At 33.9% G+C, this 17990-nt stretch overlaps 1 protein-coding gene across 2 annotated transcripts; it reads left to right on the top strand.

Annotated features, from left to right (window-relative positions):
- Positions 1 to 773: 773 nt before the first annotated feature.
- On the top strand, positions 774 to 17434 carry Sclp (leucine rich repeat containing protein 20 sclp). Of its 2 annotated transcripts, none has more exons than XM_023173847.2 (3): positions 774 to 1044; positions 15179 to 15490; positions 16821 to 17434. In XM_023173847.2, the coding sequence occupies exons 1-3, from the start codon at positions 885 to 887 to the stop codon at positions 16979 to 16981; spliced, it is 633 nt and encodes a 210-aa protein (XP_023029615.1). In that variant the 5' UTR covers positions 774 to 884; the 3' UTR covers positions 16982 to 17434. The 2 variants fall into 2 exon arrangements, with proteins under 2 accessions (XP_023029615.1, XP_023029616.1); XM_023173848.2 differs by lacking the exon at positions 774 to 1044 and adding an exon at positions 13621 to 13777.
- Positions 17435 to 17990: the final 556 nt, after the last annotated feature.

Below are 17990 nucleotides of genomic sequence, written 5' to 3'. Positions count from 1 at the left end.
TTTCAGTATTCTGATGATATTCACTTTGTTAGCAAAACACTAATCGAAAGACAATGCTTTAGTTTTGGTGAGAAAAAAGTATATTCACAAAATTCATTTCGCACCAGAGGTTACAATTTTTCTTATCAAGTGTTCACTGGTGTCTAATATGAATAGTATTTGGTTATCTTTCTCAATCCATTGATTTCCATTTTTCTTATCATCATTACAAGAAACCTGCCTATTTTCTTACTTTGGATTGATTGGAGATATGGCTATATCAAAGTAATTCTTGGCTGATATCATTTTTGTAGTACGACAGTCAGAAGAAGCACATTCTTTCAATAACTGGATGGATGTAACCGTGGTAGGAAATCATAATGAAGAGAAGGGAAATTAAATTTTCTATGTTTTTTACCACTTTTATTTGTAACGTTACTGCAGTTTCGTCCTATACGGACATTTTCAAACTCATACAACAAAACTGCAGTAACGTTAGTTACAAATAAAAGTGGTAAAAAACATAGAAAGTTTAATTTCTCTTTTCTTCATCAAGCACATTCTTTGTGATCGATCGAAAAATGTGACAGACTTTTAACTTCCTGAGAAAAATATTGGTCAACAGCGGGCCCGCAATATCGATGGATCAAAACATTCAATCAAAACAAATCGTAGAATCCCCCTGCGCCCGCCCCGCGCCTTCGACGCATCAGCTACTGATTCGTCGCGACGCTAGAGAGGCGAGGGAACGACGTAAACAAAGAGTCCGATTCGGTATAAAAACGCAGCCTCGCACAAAATAACAAACATTTGAATCGAAGCGATCGCAAAAGTGATACCAAAAGTGCACCTAACCTAACAATCGTTCGTTGGATATCAGTTTGTGTGAAAATTTCGGAAGAGAAATGCGCCCCCCTACGCAATACCCCCAGGAAATCGCGGAGGAGGCGGAGAGCGAGCCCGATCCCAGGCTGGGAGCTATGATGATCTCGGCAAGGTTAGCCGGAAGAGCCGTCATCAGGGTCGTGGGTCGGTGCAACGAAGCCAAGGAAAATGAGAATCTCGGTGAGTGGTGATCGAAGATGTGAAATCTATTGTGTGGTGAAATATCATGCAAGATATGTATACAGTGACCGCCTAAAAGTCTGCACTTTATGGATTTTTTTATTATTGACTTCTCCAGAAAACTCAAAACAAATTTGGCGCATTATCTGTAACTAAAAATACACAAAAGTCTTATTTCATTTGTTTTTCATATATGAACGACGCGATTTTTTGTGTGTTATTTCTGTTTATGAGTGCAAACGATATATATTTTTTCTTTTAATTTTTTTTACTTCTATTAATATCTATAAAATACACTTACTATTCAACTAGAACTCTTCAGATTTTGTTTATGTTTCATGTATAAACTCGATAGCTATTTTCGAATTTATTGCAAAATTGCTATTTTTTGGTGAAAAAATAAAGGTAACAAACCTATATGTAACTAATAAATCCGTTTTTTGTACTTTCTGGCAGTCTGATGACCTTTTGAACCTCTAATGTTTGCAAGTGACTCTATTTCATAACGCAGTCGAAGAAGATTCAAGCTGTAACTCATAAATTCTTCAAATATGATTGAAAACTCGTATTTGAACGATAAGTATGATACAAATAGATAAATTTACAAAATATTTCCTCTGTGAAATTAAATGTTTTCAGTGAAAATGTGTTACCACCATCAATAATTATGCAATACATTGTATTCCAGCAATTAAATTATAACATAAATACAAATAAAATCTGAAGAGAATATGGCTGCTATATCACAGGTGGAATTCACAAACAAATTTTCGAAATGTTGAAAGAGACAATTTTTGTATTTTTGACATTCCCCATAAACGAGGAAACTTCTAATCTCTTGCCATTTTTATGTTCATTGTTACTTTAAATCGCTCGAAATCAGACCTAAATACCAACATTTGATTTAGCGAATAATGAACGATTTTATTAAAAGAAAAACTGGACCAGCGAGGAGAACTATAGAAAACATAAATGTTTTCACTGTAATTGTGGTACTCTAAGAGAAGGAAGATTAAATTGATATCAACTTTTCTATAATTACTGTCTCATACAATAACTCCTTTGTTTGTAACTCTAACAATAGATCATCCACAAAATACAACAATATTGTCGTACAAATGAAAGGTTTTCAATACCCAGAATCAGAAGAAATTGAATTATTGATTTTATTACTTCATAAGTTTAACCTCATTATGCCTATTCTCAATAACTCGAAATTTCATTATGTGTACTATACAACATGGAGATGCACAAAATGGAGATGCACAATTCGTTTTACACAAGTTCAGTAAAAATCATGATGTCTGATGATATATGATATCAGAGTAATTATGGATGTTAATAACATATGTCAGTCATAATGACAAACCTTTATTTTTCCTCGAAAGCGAAAACTATTTTTAAAATTACTGTCTAAAAGAAGTAACGCTTCATAAGTGCCTATTCTGATCTTCTTCATCACAGTCATATTAATTATCAAATAATTATTGACAACTCAATAGGCCTACTTTAATTTTTGAGGAAAAAGAGTGACTAAAATTTTCAATTTCATGACGCACTCATCATGAAATACTCTAGTTTCCTGCTTGTAGTGAAAGCTGCAGAGAAAAGGAAAGAGAGAATCTCAATTGATGGTCAATGTCGAAGCTTGACTTTACAGCGGGACGCTGCGTTGCGAACCGGGTGACAAAGAAATCATTGTTGTTACTGGTATACAAAATTTGAAATTCGGAACGAAGAAGAACGGAGAAGATATTTCTGAAAAAACAATCGAAAACTTATTTCGATTAAAGGAAAAACCCAAGTCAACAATTTTAAATAAAAACCTGTAAATTTTTGCTAGGATATAAAATTATCTTTTCAACGATATAAGTGATCAAAATAGCGTTGTAGGAGCCATTTTTTCTAAATTCAACATGACGACACTATGATTGTCAAACAACTTTATGTAGTCAGAAACAATAGACTATGTTTGCTAAGTTTTTGAATAAATAAGGATATTAAATTTGTTACGAATGCACATACTTTTATTTTTTTGAATACCATTTGTCACTCGTTCATCTCACTCCAGATCACTAAGCCTAGGGATTAAGTGGGGAATGGGAAAAATACCAGCGTGGTCCAAATGGAACTGGCAGGTACCTCAATCGCCACAAAAGAAATAACCAGGAAAGGAATTTCTGGCAAAAACATAACAATCTGCACTGACAGCAGACAAGCCCTATTAGTCTTGAACAGACGTCTTACCTCAGGGCTAGTACTAGAGTGCCACCAAGATTTAGCCAAAGCCTCGGTAGATAACATTATCCTGAGGTGGGTTAAAGGACACGACAGGAGTAAAGATAATCGCATTTACGACTCTTTAGCCAAGGAAGCGGCTGGACTAAGAATTTTAGGACCCAGTGGAACCTACGGCCTGATGACTTCGACAATTGCGGAACTAGCCAAACGTCACACAATCCCTAAAGAGATGGGATGAAATCAAAGGATACCATCTTTCCAGGATCACCCTAGATCCAGGATCACCTACGAAGCTGGCGCTGAAGAAATATCTGGTGATGACCAGGAAAAATCTACAGTAGGGTTTCTGACTGGCCACTGTCAACTAAGGAAACACCTCCACAATATGGGGCTGTGCAAGGTGTGTGAACAGGAACATGAAACTGTCAGGCATGTCCTATGCGAATGTCCGTAGTTATCGTCAATAAGAGAGTGTGTGTTCGGCGAGTCTTGGCCTACACCTGCCGATATAAAGGAGATGTCTCCCAGAGACCTGTCCACCTTCCTGGTGGACACATGTGGCCTAAGTTCTGCGAGCCTACACTCCCTCCCCCTAGTCTACAGATACAGAGTGGTACTCGTTTATCTCGAGAATCTTAATGACAAGTGGTATTTTTTAAACTTCAACATTATACTATAGAAAGTGTCAAAGATACTATGCGGCTCATTTTCCTGTGCCAGTGACAATTAAAGACGACGTTTGCAATGATTTTGTTGTCATCCGGTATATTATAAGAACCTCAACATATCCAATATGTGGGTATATCAATCAAGTATATAAGTGTATTTCTCATTCGTATCATTCAGTGCTAGTATTAAATTCACTAAATGTGAGTTCAGTACAGTGACGTAGTCATTACAAAAAAAGATAGTAATGATGTAGATAATGTACCAAAAGATTAAAAAAAAATTTTCCGAATTTTTTTTACATTATCTATATCATTTTCAATAAAACCGTTCAAATATTTTTTTTTCTACTTATTTTATTCTCAAGTTTTCAGTTTCTAATTTTTTCACTCAATTCCTCCCATTTTGTTTTGTACATTTAGTATATCAGTGTTAAGCCTTGTAATTAGATAACCATATTGAGGTAGTTGTGAAAAAATTATAATTCGCCATTTTGTAGCTGCGACATCTTGAATTAACAATGATAAGGAATTTATTAAATGGTATTGTCATCAAAACTAAATGTGTGTACCAAATATCAGATCAATCTAGCAGCAGGAAGAGAATGAAACCGTTTGCAAATAAATAATTGATCATGGCATTTTTTTGACAGACAAGATCGCCATCAAATAGGGTTTTTCAGGAGGACAGTCGTAGATTAGTGTTGAAATACAACCCAGGCTAATCCTCCCTTCCGAAATCTTCATGAAATCATGGGAGATATTCTGTGAATGATGGAAAAGTATCTCTTGATGGTTCGGAAATTTATCATTGCCCATTTACGTGCATTCATGGCTCAGCCTAGCACCACTGATGATAGATATGACATTTTGAAACATCGTTGTCTAGTATTGGACCAAAATACTGTGTTTTTATGCTTTGGTTTCACAAAGTTGCCATGAAGTTGCAGAGAAAAATAGAGGGTGATTTTTCATTGGGAAGTCATACCGATACAACATCCCGCCGTGTGAATCCCTGTGAATTTCTGTTTACTTAAGGGAGATGTCCTTGTTCACTTATTCCATTAACGTGTTTGAGAAAATTGGAAGAGAAGACAACAAGAAAGAGTTATTTATTTACTTATTAGTATTATAATACTATAATGACTAAAAAATTATCAGATACACGGTCAGGAATGAACTGCAACGAGACGAGAAGGATATCCTCATTTTAATTGACATGTTCACTCTCACAACACCTCGTACATCAGTCGGATCAGTTTTTGCAAAGTTGAAGGAGTTTAAATTACCTTATTTGACAATTTGTCCTAATTTCCATTTGTACGATCTCACGATCTTCAAATGCGAATCATCAAATTTGGACATAAATCTTCTTCCAGTAAAACATGTATAGAATTCGCTATAAAGATATGAAAATATATTGTTTCTACCGGTCAACCTCAGGATTTCCATAAAAGGTAGCCAAAGGCTATACGCAAGTGTGCGACTATCAAGAACAAAATTACTATTTCATACTATTTAAGGCGAAAGCAGGAAAACGTTGCATCAAGATCGCTTATTCTATTAGTTTCGAAGATATTTCGAATTATTAACAGAGCTACTTCTGGTCTTCAGTAGCGTAGAAAAATAGCAACTTGCGAATAAAATATTGAATATTGAATGTGCGGTCAAGTATAAATTTCCTTTGTCAGCATAGACATATAAAGAGAATGATCAACAGGTGACTCACGAATAATTTGAAGAAACATACATGTTGCCCTTTCATGCAAACTACTGGCAAGTTATTTAGGAAATATCGTTGGGAAGTGAAGTTTAACCAAACTGCTTTTTGGCAAAAATAGGTTCAATAATTACCGATTTATGAAACAATGTTTCTTAATTTATTAGGTGAACACTTGGTTTTGACTACTGGTCAAAACTTTAATTAAAAATGGGCTATAATGATTTAAAATAGCTTAAATAATGAAAGATAATACTCTTTATTCAAACTTACTAAGCAATATTCCCATATGAATTAATATTTCCCGTATCGTATGAAGATATCATGCTTCCTGGTAATATGTTCATCTAAAATTGAAGATTATAAATTTTATAATGAAGTGACTTCGTAAAAAATACATCCTAATGTTTACTCAAACCAGTTAGCCATGAATATGGCAAAAACTAATATTATATCTTTCAAAGTTGAATTAGGTGAGCTTGTTGGTGAGGATGTTAAAGAAAGCGCTAAACATACAAGATTTCCAGGTCTCCATACAGATTGCAGGCTGAAGTTAGATGAACCTGTTTCTTGTTTCAAATTTAAATAAAAAATTGTCCTCTGGATGTTATGCAGTAAGAATAACATCGAATGAACTTGGTATTTCTTCTGCCAACGTTGTGTACCATTCCTTAGTAGAATCTCACTTGATATATGGAATCCCATTCTGGGGGGTATGTAATATGAATCTCATAGACTCTGTTTTTATACTACAAGAGGAAGATCTGCCTCTTGAAGATGATCCCTTGGTGATCGAAACACGTGTCGAGGTGTTAAAATAACGTATCAAAATATATACCTAATTTCGATTAGACTACATAATCGGTAGATAATAAAAACAAATCAAAATCTATTTGAAATATTTCAAGTGCTAAGGAACTCTAAAGAGTACGAGGAATTGAAGTATTCTGCGGCATTGTCAATGAACTGAGTCGCTTTAGAAATTCGAAAAGGCCCAATCGAAAAAAGTGATAACAACACATACCTAATATTGTTCTTAAATGAGTCCAGCTACTCATTTCTTTATTCACGTTTGTCAAATGAGTTCAGGAAGAGAATATGGCCAGACCTGATCTTGTTTTGGAAAATATTTGTAGCATGCCCATCCCATTACAATTATTGTTACATCAGGAATTTTCAAATATGAATAATGTCGTCCATCTTTGCAAATAAATCAACTTGACTCTTTCGCTTGCTCGGTGCGTGGGGCTATGGTAATTTTCATGTCTTAAATTCGAAAATTCAGCTTCAGCTGCTGAAAACTAACTACCCACTACACACAATACATATTAAAGTTCGCAAACCTGTAGATGTGGTCTTGAGAATGTATCCTTGTGGAATACCATCAATGATGAGAGGAGACTCCTTCAACGACCACACAAAAACATCCAACCGTTTAAATACGTCTTTTACTGTATTTAAACAATGTATGAAACCTAAGGAAATGGTTTCACAGACTAATTGTATTTTAATTAATAAAACGTCTGATATCGAAATAAGAATCATTGTTAAATATATTATGAATGATATTAACTGATACAAAATAAATTAAGGCAGTATAAATTTCTATATTCGAAATTGTAAATTTTTTCGAAAAGTAGGTGAAAATACAAAAAGTAGGTTAATAAAATTTGTTTTTCCAACAGCAAAATAACTTTTATTGGGTGTTTTACAGTTCTAAAGAAAATGAATCACTGAATTCTTAATTTAATAGTATGATGGGAAAGTGATCTGTTTTTCTGAAAAGACTTTGGAAACTCTATTTGTCTATTATTGGCGATAAGCCCTCCCTACCATTTATATATATGTAAACATCAACAGTTACACTTGTATCTATTGCAATATTATAACCTAAAAATTACCCAATAACTTCTTCAGGTCTGAGCTACCATCTGAAAAGTTTGGGATTCTCATCACCCAATGCGGACATTTTGTTTATTATTGGTTCAATTAAAATGTAACCGATAACTAGTAATAAGTTTATATGAGAATATAACTTCACGAGGTTAATGGCGAATATCCAGATTATCGTCGCCAAACTGTTGTAAAATATCCATTTGCAAGAGAATAGGGAAAATCACGAACCAAAATACGTTAGAAAATATTTTTTAGACTCTCTCTCTCTCTCTTTTTTCCTTTATTGTATATGGAATTGAAATAGAATTGAAGGATGAGTTAAGAAAAACAAAAAAAAACAATCATTATTTTCTCCATGAAACATCCAATACCTAGAGATTGAGATTTGCTAAATTCTGGGAACGACACATAATTATTTAAAAAGAGAAATTGGTGTCAAAAAATCAATCACGATATCGGGGTTTGGTTTCTAGACCGCTAAAGTTTATTCCGTATTCCTAATGATCTACCTGACTAGTTGAAAATTTTCCAATTCCAATTTCCAATTCCTTCTCTAGCATGGTCAAGGACCATGCAAAGAAGGATTTGAACTCCTGTTGAATCAAAAGTCTCCATCCAGTACCATTCTGTTAAATAGACACTCCAAAATTCACGACCCCTCTCGGGAGAAGTAAAACCATGAAACAGGCGATGGATCTAGATAGAGTCTGCGGAGTTTGATGAGATAATAAGTATAATAATTAATATTTATTCGACAACCGTCAACATCTGCAAACCTTTGTAAGATTCAAAAAATCAATTCAATTTCATATTTAATTAAATTCATGTTTATACACTCAGTCTCGGTGAAATAAAAATGAAAGTGTATCGAATTTGCAAAGTAGTATAAAGAAGTTCTTTAAGATGTGCAGTAGCCATGAAAAATGATATCAAACGTGACAACTCGACAAGGTGGATTTAATCATTGATTGGTGGTTCATTAACATACTTGTGCTTCTAAATTACTTACATTGATTTCTTGAGTAATTAAAGTTTTGTTTTCGTCAATAATTACAAAGTAGAAATGAATATACCGACCGACCAAGACCAAGAGTTTTGAAAAGAAAATCAAGAGCCTTTAAAAAAGTATGGATTACAACCTAATCTCAAAGGGTATTATATTTATAGGGATGAAATTTTGACTTAATACCTCAATAGGATGTAGTTCTGAAATATAAAAATTTTAATTTTTGTTTACAAATATGCAATGCACAAAGTGAAATAATCAATTCATAAGTCGCAAGCTTCAAGTCATAAAAATTCATATTTCCATTTGTTACTACTGAATATTTACGACGCATGCACACTGATTGATATAACTAAGCACACTGGGTGTGAATCGATTCAGGCTCTTTCCTGGTATCAATATGGAATTTTGATGATTCAAACATATTTTGGCACCAATTCTTCTATGACAGAAAATTACCCCAATTGTAGCACCCAGTATATTTAAAATCCCTAAATTTTGCACTTCATTTTAAGTCCGAACATTCTATTTTAGTGGAAAAATACTGCTGAGTACTTTATTTTTTCAAAAAATTATTTTGTCTAAGGGGTTATGATCACTGGTTTGAACCACCAAAATTCCACATTGATACCGGTAGATATATAAAGCAATATCAACTCGTACATAAATTTTAGGACACATTACGACTTACGACTTTAAACTGGTGCATTAATCCGCCCTTATAAAAGCTCATGACTTACTTTTTCCAATTCGACACCATGAATTTTTTATTCAATTTAATTAATCACGTAATATTTTCCGATGTAAGCAAAATTTAGTAAAAAATTCAATAACCAATGAACCACTAACATTGCTATCTTTGAACGTGTTCATACAGTCAAAAAATGCAATTTGTATACGGTGTCATCATACTTAGGTTAGGTTAGGTCCAAAGTGAGTGGGTCTATTCGATCCTTCATCGCAACCCGCATGGGTTTATTGTGGCTCACACCTATTCACACTCGACCAAATAAACCCAGCTTCTTAACGAAGCCGATTAGTTTGAATGGTGAGTGGTCTTTCAGGTCAGATGGTAAGAGTACGGCTCTGCCGAACTCTAAAAACCTTTTTCGGTCCCAAGCGGGGCAGGCACAAAGTATATGCTCTGCTGTTTCATCATTTTCCAAACAGAGGCGCAGTCTTCCGACAGTCCGAGTCTCTGCATGTGATGATTCAAATTACAGTGTTCTCTAAGATGGCTTGTTAGACATCGTAGTTCATCCCCACTGTAGTCCAACAACTATTTGGAATCAAGCTTCGAAGGGTGAATAAACGCCTTGGAGTGAGCCAATCCTGGAAGATTCTGCCAGAAGTCCATAAATCTTCTTGCCATCTCTTCCTATTGAAGAGAGTAGGAGCCAAGAGCTTCCAACGCCGCTTGACTGCCCGAGAATATTTTTATTGACATAAATTTCCACTTGAAATACAGTAACAATTATTTACTACGTCTGATGTATCTCTCTCTACAGCGTGATAAGGAAAACAAGAATAATTCACGCAGAATTAGTGAAGATATCAAATAAAAATAGTTTAATTATTGATATCAGGAATTTGTTTTATATACATGGCGAGTGCAAGAAAATCATTCTAAGGGTCTGTAAAACATTGAATAAAATGACAACTAAAGTTTAAAACTGAAAGCAATTACAGTCTACTTATTTTTATAATCTATCAATAAATAATACAACTATTTAGTGCGGAAAATCATGGAATACATACCAACTTATATCTGGATTGTAATGGCATAACAATGGAGTTGAACTCTCAAATTGAAACTTGGTAAATATTTCATTAAATTATTTCATTAAAAATATTATTCCATTTGAATAGATCATTGGTGAAAAGGTATTTGTTTCACAATGTCAATGTGAGAGTTACAAATCCATGACATACATCGAGAAAATTTTAAGGTTATTTCTCATATAATGCTATTAGATTGCTGAATCTCTTCCTGAATGAAATAAGACTTCCTTTTACAGTCTAAGAATGAAGTAAAATACAGTCAGCAGGCAACACATTGATCTGGTTAGTATTTTGTTACCACTTTCATAGTACTGAATAATGTTAAAAATATAAATAAATAATGTTACAAGTTCCTTACAGATACAAACCGGGAGAAAAAATACACCTGAATCAACTACTTTCGAAAGCAAAACAATCATTTATAAGGAAATCCTATTTATATGGTATACCAGTAGCAATTGAGTTGAAACAAAGACACAGATTCGCTAGTAGCAAATTTAGGCAACTTAGAAGGAAATTCAATCTTCCTGAATAATTCACCAATATCAGATGTGAATATTTGAAGAACATAATGAAGCCTCTTTCTAGCTTAGTTAAACTTACCGCATGTTATTACTTATGCCTCAATCACTACTTCTTTATAACAACAATTAACACTGTATATTTTTAGACCAATTTAGATCTTTCAAGCTACGGAAGTGAGTATAACTGAATAACCTATAATTAAAAATCTATTTTTGTTTTGGGACTAAGTACAAACCTATGAGTTGCCAAGTTTAATTTCTATTTTAAATCCTTCGTAGAAGAGATCTTAACAAAGAAGCAACAAATAATTCAATAATAAATTACTACTTATACATGTTTGAACAATTACTCAAATAGAGAAGGTGAACAAACTGAAACAAATCAGTTAATAGTATAGTTGAATGCAGGGACATTCAGATCTTTTATTGAAGGGGATCATCTTTTCCGGTATTTCTGACTTGGTCACTTTCATCCCCACAAGCAAGGTTTTCTTTGCGTATTCTACCCTCATCTATCAACATGTATGTTGAAATGTCGATATTGGTATCTATTCCCGTTCAATGCCATCTATATTTCGTAGAAGTATTCAAACCGGAAAGTCATGTTTTAAACACTTCTGCACTTGTTTCATTGAAGAAAGAAGTAATATAATTGAAGTAGATTCAACTCATTCGTGACATGAGGTCGTAATTTTATGAATGGAGTGTGTGCTTTATCTTGTAATGTTATCCAGATTGGTGCTGATGAGACAATAAGACAAGCGTCCACTATGTCCGCCATTGAGGATGACAGTGTTCTATGTGAGTGAAATATTACCTCTTACATACACGATACTAGTACTATGTTGCTGTATCGCTGCTGTTCCAATGTTTGGACAGAATCAGAATCAACGAACTTGGGCGGGCGCAGCGTTATAGAACAGTGCTTTCAAAAAATCGTTCTACAGCGTCATCAAGTGGCGAGTTACAGAAAAATTGATAGCCTAAAAACCTTCTCTATGAAAAATCACTTATACATGTCAAGTTTCATCACGATCAGTTGAGCGATGTAGAAGTTTACCACTTAGGTACCAACCAACCAACCAACCAACATCCATTTTTATATTTAAATTGTGTAGCAATCCTGTGAATGATATCTGAATCAATTCTATAACGAATGTTTGAAGTAAACACAGTTTTTGTATAATTCAATGTTCATATAAAGGTAGTTATTTCGAAAGTATTTTTTGTTCTTTCATGTAATTAAATGTTTATATGAAGGTAGTTGTTTAGAGAGGGCGTTTTATTCCAATTTGTGTCTGAAAGTTACTTCTTTGAGATCAATTATTTTCTTCTTTTCCTTGGAAGATTCCCTTATATTTTGTATAATGATGTAGATGTAGAAAGCTAAAAATCTTTCTTTTGCAAAAATTAATCTCTCCTGAAAATATACTCATTTCGATGTAATATAATTAGCTGTTTTGATAAAAGGAATTTGTACACATCCTACAATTTTTAAGAATGTTGCAATAGGAATGGGAATATATGGAAAATATGAGAATGTACAGCATTTCAAAAGATTATATGTTGGTTACAATTACCAATATGCAATCCACAAATTTAGAGAGAATATCTTTAATGAACTACTTAATATTTCTTTTTTATTTTGCAGTATGTTCAACTTCCTATAACATACAAAATAAAGCAGTGTCTTTCCTGAATTAGACTCGAGTAATATTTTCCATAAATAATTTATAAAACAGTTTACCAAATCTGCTGTTTGACTTCTTCATCATTCACAAAACTTTCACTAACCGTTATTTTTCAGATAACCACAGAGAAAATAAAAAAATCGCTTTCAATCTTCTTCATGAACAGTTAAGAACACTTTAAAAATTAGCTGATTTTCCTTTGTCATTAGCAATAACTGCCGTCTTTGGGTTATATTCCGGAATCGGACATTATTATACAGGAAGCTCCAGATCCTTCCACAGTAACGTTACTTATTGCCTTTTTACGCGCAGGGTCTAGTAACGAAACATCACATGTGCAATTCGCTATTTTGAAATAATCGGATAAAAAATTGCCTGATGGTGGAGTGTACGCGCATTAGTGATTAAAACTTTACCCATTACCTTTTGTCAGGAGTTCACCAGTTTGGGATTTTGAGTTAAATTCTAGACCTGGCGAGTCTGTATGTGTAGAAATTATGATAATTTTGATTTGTTTTCCAAAATTGCATGTCCATGCTAATTGTCTATTATTGCTCTTGGCCATGTCTGCTGAAACGTACCTACTCTTTGATCTGTAAATGAGTGGATAATGGCTTGTAAGTCTCTCGAAGTAGTCCGTATTTATTTCAACTTAAAATTTTCCAATTTCAATTTTTCTATGTATTATGCCACTAACTTAAAAAAATCCAAGCTCTTAGATTGTTTGGAGTTATTTCTTCTGGTGTCTCATGAGATTAAAAAAGTAAAGGCATTTGTTTTTGTATTCAGCTTGGCATAATGAAGGTAACGATTCAAAACTTCTTTACTATTCACGGTTTATAACAGAAAACATAAATGGTCCGTTAAAATTTGGAAAGATCCTCGAGAGGTACATAGTTTCAAACACAAATAGTTGAAGCTCTCGCCGTCGCGCTGAAGCCGGTTCTGAGTCCAATAGTCACAGTGAATAAAAATAAGCACAAGGTGAGCGGAAATAAAGCGCTGCATTGCACCGACATTACTAGGCTCCCTTGTTTTTTGTTTAGTTCAATTTCGCCCGTTCTGGTTCTGTACCACTGAGATCGATCGAGAGATTGAGTCACTGAACAACTTGGCAGTCACGCGGAAATTCGAAGTTTAAGAGATGGCTTCAGCTGTAACCAGGGTGATTCACAGATGCGAAGAAGCAGCAGAAAGTCAAAGTTTAGGTACATTTTTCATATTATCTACGCTCATTATTCACACTAGCTTGAAGCTTCTTGTTAACATAACTGTGAATAAGATGAAGATGGTTACGCAACTAGCATCACTTGCAGTGTTGCCAGACTGTACAAAATTTCTGGAGTCCACTTTTTTCTTAATCACCATTCAATGGTTTTTGTGTCAAAATGAACGAAAATACTTCATTTATGAAAAATTGAAAGCTCGATATTATCTGATTTTCTATTTTTATGAAAAGGCACGATTAAAGGGTAAGTGGCAAGAAAAACAAAATATCCTGAAGAATTTTATAGTGTCGAACTGGTTCATTTTAAAACGTTATGTCCTGAACAAATTACGGCTTAAACTGCTTGAATGGGTTATAGTTGCGTTAAAAAGACTGCAATAGTCGTAATACTGAAATGTTGGAGGACTTCACGGTTCATTATTATCTACAATCTACCCAAACACAAATTATATATCTTTATCTATATGAATTAAGGGTGAAATTGAGAAAACAAAAAACACATAGGTATCAAACTAGGGCTAAATTTTAGATACATAATCAATATTCATTTTTAGATTAAAATATACCTACGTCTGCGATATAAACCAATTAAAAACAGTTGCATGATGCTCTTGTATATAAATCAAACATTGCATAATAGAACACCGGTAATTTTACCTTGCTATAGTAGAATGCAATAATTACACTTTTGTTATAAATGATGTAACCAATTAAAACGATGAGAAAGTTGCGTCCATATGGCGAATGGGCTACCGTATTTCCGGGATTTTAACTAGTGTGAATCTTTCATAATGAACAAGGTTAAGTATCATTGAAAATTCGTGATTTATTCTCATTTTTACGAAATATTTATTATTATATGAATGTAGGCTTTCACGGGTGGCGGCAATGTTTTGGTTGGTTTCCTAGTTTTGCTGTGGTCTCCAAACGTTTCAACTGAAACTGCGACAGTCATCTTCGGTGGCGAGGTCAAAGTACTCTTCTTAACGTGTCAAATAAAACTGAAGCTCTCATTTCTGCCGTATCATTTATGATGTTGATTTTTCGCGCACTTTCTGTAATGGCGGGTTCGCGCGATTTGAGTGGCTTCGTTTTGGCGCTTTTCAATGTTGTGTGTCAGATCTTTGGTAGATATATTCTCTCTTCCTTTCTGTTGAACTTCATTTGGTGTTTGTGTATTCTATGGCTTCTAAATACATTCTTGTTGAATAATGATTAGACGTTGCTAGCGGGTACCAATGCTTCTTTTCGTCTGACCGACATAGACTTCACCACAGTTACATGGGCATCCTATAAACTCCCGCTGATTTTAGTGGATCTCTGTCAACCAAATATATCTCAAATAAGGGTTAACGTTTACCAATTATCTCACTTTTTTCAGATCTATCGAACTGTCAACTAATGCAAGTACCAGACGCAGTCTACCACCTGATGAGGCATACAGAACTGAAATCCTGTGATCTCAGCGACAATGTTATCACCAAAATACCTCCAAAGTTTGCCACGAAATTCAATCTCATATCGGATCTGAATCTGTCACACAATCAAATGTCAAAACTGCCAGACGAGTGTGAAGAAATGGGATCGCTAGAAAGGTTGGACATCTCGCACAATACGTTCATATCTCTGCCAAACTGTATATTCAAAATTCCGAAGCTGAGACAGCTCAACGCCAGTAATAATCACATAGTCGGTGAGTGCAAATTTTTTGGCTCATACTCGTGATAAGTTCAAATGTAATAGTTCTCAAGGATAATCGATCATTCTTACAGCTCGTCTATAAAGTAACTCATGCTTTCATAATGAGTTAAATAAACAACATTGAAAAATCTAGGGACAGATTTATTTTTTATTTCGATTTACTATTTTTCGGAATATATGAAGTACCATTTTTTAATGGAATATTTAGTTACCCTGCGAAGCTAATTCCAGATATGTTTCACAAGTTGCATTGGTACTGGGTGGGCGTCAATACCAAACTTACAAGTTATCTACAAAATGTAAAAGTATAAAAATTAAAGGCTAAATTGTACTTTATGGGATACTCACGGATTTTCGCGATTTTTTCAGGGATGATACTATATCATGGTAGGAATTCAGAAAACTTTTTATTTTTTGTAGGACTCAATTAGTTTTCGAGATATAACCTGTCAAAGTTTGTATGACGTCATATTGTACCTTCTTTTAAAAGCAATTAACGATTGCAATTTAGATATTTTTTATTCAACACAATTTTTTCCATATCTTCGCAACTTTTTCTATTCCTTTTCAATCACTTATTGCCGAGTTTCCGGAAATTAGAATAAAATTCCATAATTTGTCGGGTGCACACATCGACATAACTTCGTAGGTTATGTCGGTGGATGCACACAAATCACTTTTTATAAATTGCATTAAATTTCACTATATTCGAAAATACGTTCCCTTTGTAATTCGGAGGTCAGGTTAGATGTTGAGGAAACATAGTTTTTACAAAAGTAAATATTCGAAAATACGTTCCTTTTAGAATTCGAAGGTCAGATTAGTTGTTGAGGATACATAGTTTTTTGAAATTCTAAAGTAAGGTTAGACTGAGTTAGGTTAGGTCGGGTTAGGTTACGCTGAGTTAGCATGTGACAAATTATGGAGTTTCAATATAAGTTCAAGAAACTTGGCAATAAGTGAATGAAAAGGGATAGAAAACAGTGCGATGATATGGAAAAAAATTTGTTGAATAAAAAATATGTGAATTGCAATCGTTTATTGCTTAATAAGAAAAGGTAAAATATGACATTATACAAACTTTTACAGGCTATATCTCGAAAACTAATTGAGTCCGACCAAAAATAAAAAGAATTCTGAATTCCTACCATCACGTAGTATCATCCCTGAAAAAATCGCGAAAATCCATGAGTATCCCATAAAGTAAAATTTTCCCAAATTAAACAAAATTGCCACTGCAATTTTGTTTCTTTGAATTTATTAGATTTAAAATTCGCCATCGCCAATTCTTGAAACCTAAATCATAAACTTTTCGATTTCAGACATAGATGTGGATTATCTCCGAGAGTCGTCTCTAGAATCCATAGACTTGAGCAACAATCCAATAGCACCTCGAATACATGAGCAGCTATCGAACATTACCAATATCAATGTATTATTGTCGCCAAGAAAGAAAGAGGACTGGGAAGATCTCACCATATAATTTATTTTCTCGTAATTTTTGCCATTGTGACTTTACCAAATACTGCTCAGATATGACTTATGTACAAAGCCCCAGAAATATAAGCTTCAACGGCGAACACCCCGTAAAGGTGTGTTGAAATGGGTGCAGCATCCGAAGCAGTTTAGTGAAGATTAAATCCACATGATGATCTATCAAAGTATTTGTATTTTTATAAGGTTCCTAGAGCTAGTAAGATCAAGACGTACTAATTTATGGTACTTATTTTCTCAAGTACTTGCTGTGTGACAATTTTTTGTACTGACTTTATATTGATTATTGATATGTGTTGTTCTCATTATGTATTTTATTTCAGGATTTGACATTGATATTGGCTACCATCTAGTCATGTTGTGATAGGGATATTTAATATCCTTTTATTTTTTAGTGATTAGATGTCTTGTCCAAAAGTGTCAAATAAAGATGAAGAAACAATATATTTTTTTCTATCGATCCTCTGTGTATATTATGAATCAAGATATAATATTCTTTAATGAAGAAAGCTCTTGTACAGTTCTTCAAAAAGGTGGGGGTTGCGATTTCTCCTGATTTATCATCATCAGACTTTTTCTTCGAGACATTTGAAATGTGTTTATCACACAGTCCCATTCTCCTGATTTACAATAATTTTAGGAAAATCAGTGTCTTACAGTGACTTCAGAAATGTCATTTAATTTGTGATGATAGGTCAAATGAGGCTTATACGTCTGTATGAAATGAATCATAATTTAAACCAATTCAGGAAAAAAAATGTTGATCAACACTTTTTTGTCACTGAATTTCCACAACATGATCGATTCACAATTTCTTTATGCAAATGTAAATATGTATAGTCTATCCATTCCCAATTGGAACGGCAAAAAAATAAGATTACAGTCATAACATTTCTTCCTGTGGCCCCTAGTCGCCCAGATAGTTAGTAAACATGCTATCAAACGTAGTTGAGGAATAAAGGCTCGACTAGCTGGACTGGCTGAATACTAATTTTTTG

The sequence above is a fragment of the Leptinotarsa decemlineata genome, unplaced genomic scaffold (genome assembly GCF_025532065.1).
Source record: "Leptinotarsa decemlineata unplaced genomic scaffold, Ldec_3_MD MMD2_P_RNA_scaffold_5, whole genome shotgun sequence".
Classification (NCBI taxonomy): Eukaryota; Metazoa; Arthropoda; class Insecta; order Coleoptera; family Chrysomelidae; genus Leptinotarsa; species Leptinotarsa decemlineata.
This window is presented reverse-complemented; position numbering and strand designations above follow the sequence as displayed.